Genomic DNA, 12,374 nt, shown 5'->3' with positions numbered 1-12,374 from the left:
CCCCGCCCCGGCCCGCCTCGGGCACCGCGGGGCGGGAAGGGCGGCCGCCACCGCCGGCCCGGGGCAAGGGTAGGAAGGTTTCACACCGCAAAAAGCGCTCCCGAACTCTTCACTCCTCTTTCAACCGCCCCCGAGGAGGAGAGGAGGGACGGGCCGCGGCTGCCGGGCAGGCGGGCGGGCAGGACCCGCGCGTCCCCTCAGCGAGCGGCGGGGCGGGAAAAGCCCCCCGGCCGCGGTAGCCGCTGTGAGGGCGCGCCCGCCCCGGCGCTCCCAGGGCCGCCCCGGCGCGGCTCCTCCCGCTCCAGGTAGCGCTGGAAGCACCTGCGGAGCGGCGCTTCCCGAGGGACGGGCCCTCGGGGCAGCCGGGGCGCGCCGTCTCCCTCAGGCGGAGGAGGCGCCGCCCGCAGCTCGCTCCATGCCATGCCATGCCATTCCGTGCCATCCCTCCTCTCCGCCTCCTCCTCCTCCTGCCGGTACCTGCCTTCCCCTGACCGTGCCGTGCCATTCCCCTCCTCCTCCCCTCCCTCCCTCCTCCTCCTCTCCCCTCATGCATATGGATGGGCGCATGCGCCCGCCGCCCTGGGCTAGATGAAGCGGAGCGGCGGCGGCGCTCCCAGACGGGCGGGCGGCTGCGGGGCGGTGCGTGTGCTGCATGTGCGTGTGTATGTGTGAGTGTGTGTGCGTGTGTGTCTCGGGGGGGCGAGGGGCTCCGCCGCAAGGAATAAAAGGATTGGGATAATAATCGCAGTAATAAAACAAAAAAAAAAAGGACCAAAAAAAAAAAAAAGAGAGAGAGAAAAGAAAAGGGAAAGAAAAGAGGGGAGGCGAGAGAATAAGGCGGATAAAAGGAGGCCGGGCTGTTTTGCATTGAAGAGCGGGGCGCTATTGAAAGCGCTTGAAAAGCGGCGTTGTCCGGCGCGGGTGCGCCGCGGTATATTAGAGCGGGGCGGCGGCGGCGGCGGCAGCAGCAGCAGCGGCGGCGGCGCCTCCTCCTCCTCCTCCTCCTCCTCCTCCACCACCACCACCTCCTCCTTCTCCTCCTCCTCCCTCCTGGCCCTCCCCGTCCCGTCCCGACCCGGAGCGAGCGGCGGCGGCGGCCCTGCAGGCGGGCGGGCGGGCAGCGCGGCGGCGGCGGCGGGCGGCATGCGTGCGCCCCGGCGGGCAGCCGCGGCGGCGTGCTCCATCCTCACCCTCACCCTGCTCCTGGCGCTGCGGGACAAGGTACGTACCTGGGCAGCCCCGGCAATTCTGCCGCTTCTCAGGAGTGCTTGCGGGAGACGGGTTTTGGGAAGCCCGGACGGGGCGCTCCTTTGCGGAGTGACTCCGGCCGGAGCGGAGCTGCTGCCCCGTAACTTCTCTGCAGGAGCGCGCCTTGCAGCGAGGCTTAATTCCGCGGGAATAAGAAATGCGATTACTGCATTTATTTTTTTTTTTACCTCCGAAATTACTTATTTCACCCCCCTTTTTTTATCCTTTTTCAATTTATTTTTTTTTATTATTATTTTTAACGAGCCTAATTGCAGCACTACTGGGCTGACTAATGAGCGGGGTCTGAGTCTCAGCTGGGCAGCTCCGGCTCAGCTGCACCCCGAAGGAGCAGAGGGTTTGCTCGGTTGCCTTTCCAGGGTGTGCATTAGCTACATCGTTTTGTTGGGTTTGCCCTCGCGTATGCACCCTTGGCTTGGTTTAATTTTATTTCCTAACGATTTGGAAGCCTTCCTCACGCTGTTTTTTTTTTTTTTTCCGGAGTTGGCACTTGAGGTTCTTTTTTAGCATTAATGGCGTTATTTAGTTGAGATGATTTATGAGCCCTTCTGATAGGGAAAAGCTTGGAGTGGTTGGCTTTGTTTTATTTTTAATGTTATGTGTGTGGTTCTTGAAAGCACGCTTAAAATTACTTTCTCCTATCTGTAGAATTGTTGTAGATTGAGTCTGGAGAAAAAAGTGAGGTAACTGTCTGTTTCTTGTTTCTCTCTTTTTTTTTTGTTTGGTTTTTTTTTTGCTTTTTTTTCCCCTCCGGTTGTTTCTTGGGATTAACAGGTGACTTTAGCGTCGGGACAGTTCGAGTTGGAGATCTTATCCATGCAAAATGTGAATGGTGAACTGCAAAATGGAAATTGCTGCGATGGCACCCGAAACCCAGGAGATAAAAAATGCACCAGAGATGAGTGTGACACCTACTTTAAAGTTTGCCTGAAGGAGTATCAATCGCGGGTCACTGCTGGCGGTCCTTGCAGCTTCGGATCCAAATCCACTCCCGTCATCGGAGGGAATACCTTCAATTTAAAGTACAACCGGAATAATGAAAAGAACCGGATCGTTATCCCTTTCAGCTTCGCCTGGCCGGTGAGTTGCGTGACCTGCTCTGGCTCTGCCTCTGTTGGACGGTGGTCTTTGAGATGTCCTTAGTGTGCTGAGCTCTGACTCCTTGTGCCAGGGAAGAGGGACCGGGATTGGGGAGGGAGAAGGCATCTTGGCAAGAGCATCGGGAATCCGCAGCACAGAAATGAGTAAAATGTAGTGGTGTTTTTGTTTTTGTTCCCCGGGGCTCACAATGCACAGCCTGTTAAATTTGAAAGTCAGATGTGCAGCGAGGGGGATCTAAATGGGTCAGGGAAGCAAACCCAGTATCTCTGCACTTTACAGCATGAATAAGTCTCTTGAGATTTAGAAGGTCAGAAGTTCATTTTTTTTCTTTTTTTTTTTCTCTTAACCAGTAAAGTCTTGGGCTTAAGCCATAAGAGCAGTGGGTTAGGGGCTGTAGAGGGATCCCGTGTGAAAAGTGTGTATCATAGCTGGCCTCCTTCCCTGGAGCCTCTTTGGGAAGGCTTCCTGCTTCTCCCAAGGGGAAATCTCCCTGCGCTGCTCGGTGTGGATGGGAGCTGCTCTTGGTGAAGTAGTTGCCAGCTTCCCTGGGAAGCTGGCTGTGTTTTGAGGGACTTGCAGACTCCAGGAGGTAAAGACTGAGAAAAGCCTGGCCTTAGCTTTTGGTCCATAGCACACCTTTCCTGGCTACCTGCCTCTGTGGTCCATGGGTTCTGCTTCCCTCTAGTTGTGTGCAAAACTCCGTGGCTCAAGGAGGTGGGGCTCTTTGCCGGGCACTTTTCCAGTGTTGTCCACTCTAGTAAATGCTGGTCAGCCCTGTAGAGCAGAGAGATGGAGGATGGGTGACCCAGTCCTTCTCCAGCGATCCTACTTTGGTTTTGGCCGTGGAAGGAACGCTCACTTAGGCATCAGTGCTGCCTGTTTCTTTTGGGTGCTCAGGAGGGTTGAATCTCTGATGGTCAGCTCTGCAGAGGAGCCCTCAACTCCCTGCCCAGAAAGCAAGGACCATCTTTCCAAAACGGCCATCAGCTGGGACAGAGACACACATGCAGGCTCCGGGGACATGGGATTTGTGGCCATGGAAGAGTGCCATGGCCTGGGATGGCAGGAGGTGCCCTGTTTTCGTGCCCAGCAGGCGAGCAAAAACTGAGGGTGACTGATCCGGGGGGGGGGTCCTGTGCACAACAGCAGTCTGGCTTTCGAGGTGTCTCTGCGGTGCAAACGCTGAAAGCTCCCAAATTTCTGCTCCTAAAACTTTTAATATTTAGAGATCACCTAGGAAACCAAACTGTTTCCCCCCACACACCCCTTCTCCAAAGGCGCTGAGCAGACAGTTTCCCACCGACTGCCTTGGGATATGTTGATGCTCAGCAGTTTTGTAAATCCAGTCATCCTAACCTAGATGCCTAAGGTCATTTCTGCGAGGGGAGGAGGGCCCTTCCCTGCACCAGGGGAGGGGTGAATCTTGTTTCCTATCCTCTGCCACTATCCCTGCTGCCGAGGTGGACTCTCCAATCCCTCCAAAGCTTGGCTCTTCCTAGGATAAGGGCTGGTTGCTGGGAGAGCCTAGACTTTTTTTTTTTGGGGGGGTGGGATGGGAAAGCCCGCCCCAAAAGCATTCCTGCTCCAGTTGTGGTGTAGACACCCACTTTGTGGTCCTGCTGCCAAGTGCTGCAGGCAGCCATGTGTTCTTGAAGTGTCCTGTGCTGCCTCCTACCTGCCTCCTCTGTCAGTTGTGACTTCTGGAATATCGAGGGCTGAAGAGGCACAAGGGAGAAATCAAGTCTCCGTTTTTAAGGAGATAGGATTACAAAGTACAATAGCAGAGTTAACAAAAGTATTCTCTGTTGGAAGTACAAGTCCTTCCTTTCTTTCTCTTTCTCTTTTTTTTTTCTGAACGTGAAATGAGATAAAACTGTTATCAAATATGCCATCAAAGGGATAAAGGGCTTTGTAAAAATCTGAGGTATTTGAAGCTCTGCCAATGGCTGTAGTGCTTGTGTTGCAGATTTTTGACTTTTTTCTGAAAAGTCAGGTACATCAAGGATTTTTTTTTTTTAACTAACCCCCTTCTCTGCTCCCAGTAATTCGAGTGCCCTGAATCTGAAGATATGTGTACAAAAATGGTGTGAAAATCGAACGTGTTGCTTCCAACAACCCCTCTCTTCATAGGGCTGGGAAGGGAAATCTGTGTGTAGAGGGTGGGTTTGGGGGGTTGGTGACCCTGGGAGAAGTTTCCTAAGCTTGTCTGCATCTTAGTAAAAGAAATGCTTCTATTGTCCTGCTGAGTCTAATTCAGCACTGGAATCCTGGAGCAGCAGCAGCAGCAGCAAAACCCCAGTGCAGCCTTTGAAACGTGTAAAACTCAACAGCTTCAGACACCCTATTCCAAAAATTCCAGGCTTATGAACCAAACTCTTGCTTATTCCCATGCAGAAATGCACTTTTTGAGACTCTGATGAGAGTCTGTTTGCAATTATCAACCCTGCCTTCCCAGCTTTAGCTTCCACAGGACACAGCTTTTATGCTGGCCATTGTGACTTCCAAATGGCATTTGAACAAAAGAATATCTAATGTGGCAAAGCTCTTATTTGTCCTAAAATTGTGTACACAAATCACTTGAGGCGTTTTCAAAGCCGTAAAGGATAAAGTAGGAAACTTAATTAGTCAACTCTAATCTGATGCTGAAATTTCAGAACGTGAAAAAGAAAATTTCCTTAGGTGAGTGAATACTGTGGACTTTAGTAAAAGCTTGAGGTTAGCATTGCATCTACCCATGGGGCTAATCATGAGAGATGGCTTTGAATACATTCAGCTGAAAATTGCAGTAAAGGTAACAAGACCAAGACCAAAATGTTAATCATATTGCTCTTGAAAATTCATGCCCATCTCTGAATACGTATTGTTTGTGTTCTGCTCTCTGAGGGAGCCTTTTCTTGGATGTTCCAGCTTGAGTCAGTAACATTAAGAAGTCTTGTTGCCTTGACTACTTTAAAAAAAACAAAACTTACAAAACCCTCTTCCCATGTCAAGCTGCCCCCTTATGCTGTTTGTGAAAAATAGGTGTATTGCATTAGAGGCCTTTATTCATCATGTAGGAGAGGAAGGAGAGAGAATGGGCTGCTTTAACTGTATTGTTAGAGTGGGCTTGTAGTTGTAATGTAGATTTGAAGTGTCAGAGTCTTATTAATAACTTATGTGGTTTGCTCTTGTCAGTTTTGATATGTGCCCCTGTGAGTAATGGGTGTGGAGATGGTGGGCCATGAATTAATTTAAGTGATGGGAGGTTTGAGGAAGTTGCTAGGAAACAGGGCAGCAGAGCAGCATAAAGGAACTGGAGTGGATCAAAAAGCTGCCCCTGCAGTAGCTGGTAATTCTTCCAGTAAATTGAAACAATAGTGATGATGATTTAAAAAAAAAATAAAGTGGACTTAGGCTTCCTCCGTGCGTTCATTTTGAGACTTCACTGACTTTCTTGACAGGCAAGCTTGGCTTTATGAAGCCATATAAAAAAGCATGGAACAAAAGAATTTCCATGTTCCACTTGTCAAAGTCTGTCTCAACAAGTTTTGTTTCGTGGCAGACACATGTTCTCCTCTGACATCAATCAAATCTCCTGGCTTTCTTAAAGAACCCAAAGTGTGATGTGTGCTGCACCTTAAGGGAGCTGAGCATCAATTAACTAAGCAAAACTTAGCACCAAACTTTGCTTTTATGTAAAGAAAGATCTTTTGGGGGTTTGGCGAGACTGTGAGTAAGAAGGTCAAACTTGGCAATTCCTTTGGTATGCATAGCTCCAATTTCAAACAGCTTGTTTATCCTGAAATTATCATCCTTGTAATTATTTAATATCGGGGCCAATTGTACCAACACACCAGGAAACAACTGAGGTGGAAAAAAACCCTCCAGCACCTAAAGGAGTTCAGCATAAAACACAATTAAAAAGAGTTTTGAATGTCTTGTTTCAACCTTATGCTAAAAAATACAATAGTCAGCTTTTCCCCTTTTTAATGACAAACCTTAGTGCTGCTGGTTCCTGAAGATGTAAAATATGTTTTCTGGGTAGGCATTGTTTTTTCTGGCTAGAAAGACATGATGAAAGAGCTTTAGTATTTTTTAAGCTTTGTGAACTTTTTCCCCCTGTCTTCCAAAATACTAATCTGCAGCTGATATTAAAGTAACAGACTTTTGAATCTGAGAGAAAAATATCACTTCATTCAGCTGCTTTTTTTTTTTTTCCCTTTTCAACCCAGTTTGTCACAGTCATAAGAATAAAATTTGGAGTTTGATTTTGTTTTTCTCTTCCTCCAGCTAACTTTTTGAAAACTTGTAGAAGCAAGTGGTAGATATTGTTGGAGCTTTTCTTGAAGAATTCATGATAAGTCATCTTGGAGCATGGGCAGATCAGAAGAAATTTTTATAATAACAAAATGCATATTAATCAAATCCACACTCTGTCATTTATTGCTGAATTAATAATTTAAGATTAAATCTTCAGCACTCAAAGTGCAGTGTTTTGCCTAGGATTACTATCCAGCACAGAGCTGGGAGTATTAACTGACATCTGAAGCATAATTAGCATCACAAGGCTGTTTTTTCCCAGGACTGCAGAGAAGTGATGCATCCATTCGGAGTTTTTGGGCTTCTTACATGTTCTTAGGAGTTACTTATGTTCCAGCCAGTTCAGAACTTCATCTCCCTGGTAAATCCATTTGACTATATTACCATAATATGTCTAAAAATAAATCCTCATCCTGCCTGCTCCCAGAATTTTTGTTCTTGTTAGAATAAAGGCCTGCTCCAGTTTAACTTCAGTGGCAGCTGGATTGGGCCTGGCACTGAGGCTTATTCCTAAACTTTCTCAGACTACATACATCCAGCACTGTCAGCTTGTTTATGCAGCTGGAAGTCAGTGTGTCTCAAAGTGAATTGCATAAAATTGATGCTTTATGCCTGAAGTTCTAGTTCAGCCCAGGGAACACACTGCTTCACTGTGGGCTGGAGGCTGGAATAGAAGTCAGCTGGTTCTGAAGCTGGGGAAGTTGGATCTGAGCTGTTTATCCCAACTTCAGTTCTTAATGGAGTTCTGATGCCCTGCAAAACAAGAGTCCTTAAGCTACAGTTCTGAAAAGCATTTCTCTGTAGATAAAGTATCCCTGTAGATAATACAAATGGCAGGATTGGTTTTGAAACTGAAACTAAACTTGCCTTTGAATTTCTGTTGATGAGTAGAAGTTTAATGGACTCAGTTCTAATAATTTAATTGGTAACCCATATGCCTTAACACAGGGAAAGATATCAAAACTAGAAGCTGTTGAGTTCGTGTCTTGTTAGTCTGTGGAGCTCATGGTTCTGTGGTCACTGCTCTGCAGCATAAATTACACCCATTATTCTTGTAGTGTTCAGAAGAAACTGCAAAAAGTGGATAGAAGTGGTTAAAGTGGTTTGTAAATAGTCAAACATCCAGAGTCCTTCACCAGCTCGACCCAGTTCTTAGGCACTTAGGTAAATAAGTAGAAAGGCTTCTTGTTCAGGCTTGCTCCATGTGAACCTGACTGTTTTGCTTGGCTGGCTACTAGGTATTCTCTCTATTAACCTTGCCACCCTTTTGTAACTGGTGCATTTAATTATCAGTGGGATGCTTTAAACAGGTAGGGGGACTGATAAGAGCAGGTAATCTGCTTGTTGGGGAAGCTTGAAAGCAACCATTGACATTTTGGCCTATCTGTTGCTCTTTGACAAGTGGGGCTCCGTGAGAAAATAACTCTGTAACTAGATAAGGTGCTGATTAAAATGCTGCTCTAGTATGAAGCACCCTGGTAGCTGAGATCCCTTAAAATCATTAATTTAAAAAGAAAGTAAAAAAAAAAAAAGCTGCTATACTTTTTTTTTCTTTTCTTTTTTTTTTTTTTTAAAGGAGGGGAGGAGGGAGGACCCCAAGTCTCCCCCCCCTCTGCCCCAGTGCATTGTTCCATTAATGCCATGCTAGTTTTATGATTGGAATACATTGTAGTCCGGCCACCCAGACAGAGGCATTGACTGCTAATATTAACCAAGAACAATAGAGTGGCCATACTGACTGCAGTGAGGATTACAGAACATAATGGGGCCTATCCAAAAATAATGCTAATACAGGACAAGCAACAGGAAGCAGCAGTAGACTCAGCATTGCTCGGCTCCCAGACAAACCATGGACTTACTTCACACAATGGCAACTTCAGCACATTATGTATTCACAGGATACTCATTATTCCAGCAGGCTTGCCAGATCAGAGATCAGCCTGGTTTACTGGATGCTTAAGCGTATGCATAGTTTGGATAGCGGTACTTTTGTGTCCTTCATCATCTGGCAGGAGGGTGGCAGTTGTATTGCAGTGAAGGTCTTGACTTCATTTACTGCCTTGGCACAAGCCAAGGCAGGATGGGGGGGAAGAATCTCTCCTGGAAGCCGCTGCTATAGTTAAATTTGTTTTCATGTCTCCTCCTTTACGTGGCTGTGCAGTGTTTACTGGCACTGGCAGCACTGAAGGAAGGCTAAAGGAGCTGTGTTTTTGTGTGGGCATATTCTGATGAGGCTCTTGGCCGGGCTGCCTGCTCGGGGTTCAGCTGAGCTCTTGGCCATGACATTGCCATGGCTTAGGCTGGGTTTATGTAGGCAGAGTCAGGAGAGGAACAGCTTTGTAGGGTGTTGCCTCGTCCTTACGTAGGTTGTCCCAAAGAGGAGCTTCCTGATGATGTTCCACTTGACAAAAGGTTAAGAGGGTTAGGTGGTTTTCTTCCTTTTCCAAAATATGTTTTGTTGCTGCTCTTCTGAAACTCTGGGTGTCTGTGTGTCTTTTGTTTAAAAGCGTCCCATCTGGAACCCAAAGCCTTGGGTGTTTGGGGGCTTTTTTCCCCGTGTCATCTGGATGGTTCACATGTCGTCTGGATGAGGAACCAGTTGCCTTTTAACTCCTTTGAAGGAACATTCATTTGTCCATGTTGGTGCTGTGACGCTGTGATGTGTCTGTGGAGCGTCATCGTAACTCCTCACAGTGTGACAGAGGTACCAAGTGAAAGTCCTGCTGATGTTTCGAGGAAGTGGGTTTGTGACTGGCTTTAACCCTGCTCAGAGATGCCCCTGGGCACTTTGGAATGTGCCTCAGTTTCCCTCTTCCCTCTCCCACCCCCTTCCAGCTGCAGGGAGGAGGTTGCCAGCCCTCTTGGGGGTGAGCTGTGTCCTGCTGTGACAGTGCCCTGGCCGTCCCTGGGATGCAGACAGGGCGTGAGCACCTTCTCAAACTGCTCTTCACAGCTGTGCCCGGCTGGCAGAGCGTGAGGAGAACCTTACTGGGCTTAACCTGCTCTCCTTGTTTGGCAGAGGAGGAGCAGGCGCAGCACTCTGGATGCAAACTTCCCACTGCATTTGTCTAGTCATGGTTTCACATGCTCAGCAAAGCTTTTGCATGCTCTAACCACAAGGAGAGGAGGGAAAGAAGTTGGACTAGTTGCAACCTCTTTGGAAAAGGAGGCAGTCCTTTCACTGAGTGCTGGATGTTTTAATCTATCCCTGGCCCTCTGACTTGCAGAGAGCCTTTAGAAGCCAAAGTACAAAAGCACCTCTTTTGGGTGGATGTCTGGATGAGGGGAGGGAAGAAGGTAATCAAGCAGAGAGCTTTAAACACCACCTGCTTACCAGGAGCTGCCAGCATTTCATTTAAATAACCAGCAAAGAGGTTGCATTGCCCTTTCAGACCCTTTAAAGGGACGGTTTCTGATGGATTTCAGGGTCTTCACAGTTTTTTGGGGGTTGTGTTATCAGTGGATCAAGACTAAATCGTGGTGTCTTGTCATTGAGGAAAATAACTCTTACACATTGGTGCTTGCTTTGTTTTTTGGAGTATGCACTTGACCGTTTCCATCCTCTCCTACCTTAACTCACAGGGGTTTTGCTGCCTTTCAGTCCTCTGGGCTGATCAGACTGTGGATGTTCTGCAAAGTGTACAAACTGACTGTTCCTTTCAAGCTGCCTTTCCTCTCCAGCCACAATCCCTGCCTTCTGGTCAAGCTCAGGTTTACAGTGGCTAATTGGGTGTGACTCTGGAAAGTTCACTGCTGCCTTGTTGCCAAGGACATTGCTTTGATGGAATAAGGTGCATGATGTGGAATTCTCATGTCTGGAGATATATATTTATTCAAAGATGGGCAGAGGTCATCTATGGGCATGGGAAAACTTAAACCTCCATGGTGTAAGCAGTCATTCCTGAGATATCTGAATCGCTGATCTATAGAGTGGGGATGATATGCACTTTTAAAAAATCTCAACAGTGCAGCTTTGCACAGAACTGCATTTCTTGAGGGGTGAGGGAATTAACTAGAGGTATGTGATAGTTGGATCGTTGAGGGAGGCTCTGGGTGTCTGTGTGTCTTTTGTTTAAAAGTGTCCCATCTTGAACACAAAGTCTTGCGGGTTTTTGATTTCCCCCCTCCCCCCCATGCTGAGAGGGACCGAGCCAAGAGATCAAATGCCATTCTTTGTATCATCCCTTCTCAGGACAGAGATTCTTCATTTAAAATACTCAGACAGACGAGGTGAGAGGGGGCAAATGGAAACAAGGGAATTGCCGGGGTAGGGCTATTCCCCCTGCATTTTGTTTTCATGCAGATAAGCATCTCCTCTTTTTAAACGAACTCCTGTGTGGTGTTGGAAAGTGGTCACACAAGTATCTAGCAACAGTAGCACTCAGAGCGAGGATTCAGCCTTTCCTTTCCTTAAGGGCTAGGTGTGTTGGTAAACAGTCCTGAGAACCAGCAGGGAACTGTTGCTATGAGTTTAGACAAAATATCTTCCAAAACAATTATGCAAGGCCGAAAGGAAAACATCCTTAACTTTATTGGAAGTAGTGCTGGTTGCCATAATTCATTCTCTATATCATAATATTTTTTTTCAAGCTTGCAGTAACATGTTGTGCTTGTACTGCATAATGTTGGTAATTAAACCACTGAGGAAGCACCCAAGATAGTGCAATCTGCATCTATAATATGGCTGGGGAGTTCTATTCTGGTTTTGTTTGTTTGCTTTGGTTTTGTGTTTTGTTTTGTTGTTTTTTTTTTACCACTGACTTGTGTAAGGACTTCTTAAATCTCTTTTAAACAGTGTTGGATGATCGTGCTGTCTTTTCAGAGTTTCTTTCAAGTTGTCAGACTTTTGGTCTAGAATAGTAACAAATCACTTTTCATGAAATATTAACCGAAAATGGTTTGGGCCAATGGAGCCTCTGCATAAGAAGTTTGGGTGCATGTCTTGGCTTGCCCAGCTTTGCTTACTTTTGGAAGCGTTTTCCCACAGTTATCAGTGAACAGAATGGAATCCCGGTCTGCTTTGAATATGAAACATATTTTGGCTATATTGCAAGCCGGTGTCCATCACAAACTAGGGTTCCAGTCAGAGGCTGCATGCTGTGTCCAGTCGTGAGAAAGCAGCTCTGCTCCAACTCTCTCTCTCTCTTTTTTTTTTTTTTCCCCTCTTCTTTTTTGTTTCCTCTTCTCTTAAGGAATCTGAGGTCTGCCTTGCCCTTGCACCTTGTAGCAGCTCACTCTCGGATCTGCATTTTGGTTTCTGTTGCAGAGAAGGCTGTGACTGAGCACAGATACAGACACAATTAAGGAGAAATAAACCTTACGATGCACAGCTGCTATGGCAAAGCATCAAAACCCTTCACAGACAGTTTTTGTTCTGTTGCTGTTGTCCTCTCCAAAAAGATGTTACATTTATTGCCTTATCTGTAGTTATTACTACACTTTTTACTTTTCAATTTATTTTTTTTTTTTTGGAAGGGTGGTGTTTTGTTTTGGTTTTGAATCATTGTGTAAGTTTGGACATGGCAATTTTGAAAGATACAGCTGGGATAATAATATCTCGGAGTGGAGCTGGAGGAGGAGAAGATGTTTTAATGGCCCTTGTTCTCAAGTTAGGATTGAAGATAAAGGTGGCTTAGATGTAATAGCTGGCACTTTTCCAGCCCGTGGAGTCACTTCAGTCGGTTTATGCTTATGATTATTATTACTGG

At 46.7% G+C, this 12,374-nt stretch overlaps 1 protein-coding gene across 1 annotated transcript in view; it reads left to right on the top strand.

The window, feature by feature from the left end:
- The first annotated feature begins 615 nt into the window (after positions 1–615).
- Positions 616–12,374, top strand: part of JAG1 (jagged canonical Notch ligand 1) — a 35,487-nt gene continuing 23,728 nt past the window's right edge. The window contains exons 1-2 of the mRNA XM_064647519.1: positions 616–1,221; positions 2,041–2,346. Of these exons, the coding sequence (XP_064503589.1) occupies positions 1,144–1,221; positions 2,041–2,346 (384 nt within the window). The 5' untranslated portion in view covers positions 616–1,143. The remainder of the gene's footprint in view (positions 1,222–2,040; positions 2,347–12,374) is intronic.

The sequence above is a fragment of the Pseudopipra pipra genome, chromosome 3, assembly GCF_036250125.1.
Source record: "Pseudopipra pipra isolate bDixPip1 chromosome 3, bDixPip1.hap1, whole genome shotgun sequence".
Classification (NCBI taxonomy): Eukaryota; Metazoa; Chordata; class Aves; order Passeriformes; family Pipridae; genus Pseudopipra; species Pseudopipra pipra.
The sequence above is the reverse complement of the archived record's forward strand: the minus strand, read 5'-3'. Positions and strand labels throughout refer to the sequence as shown.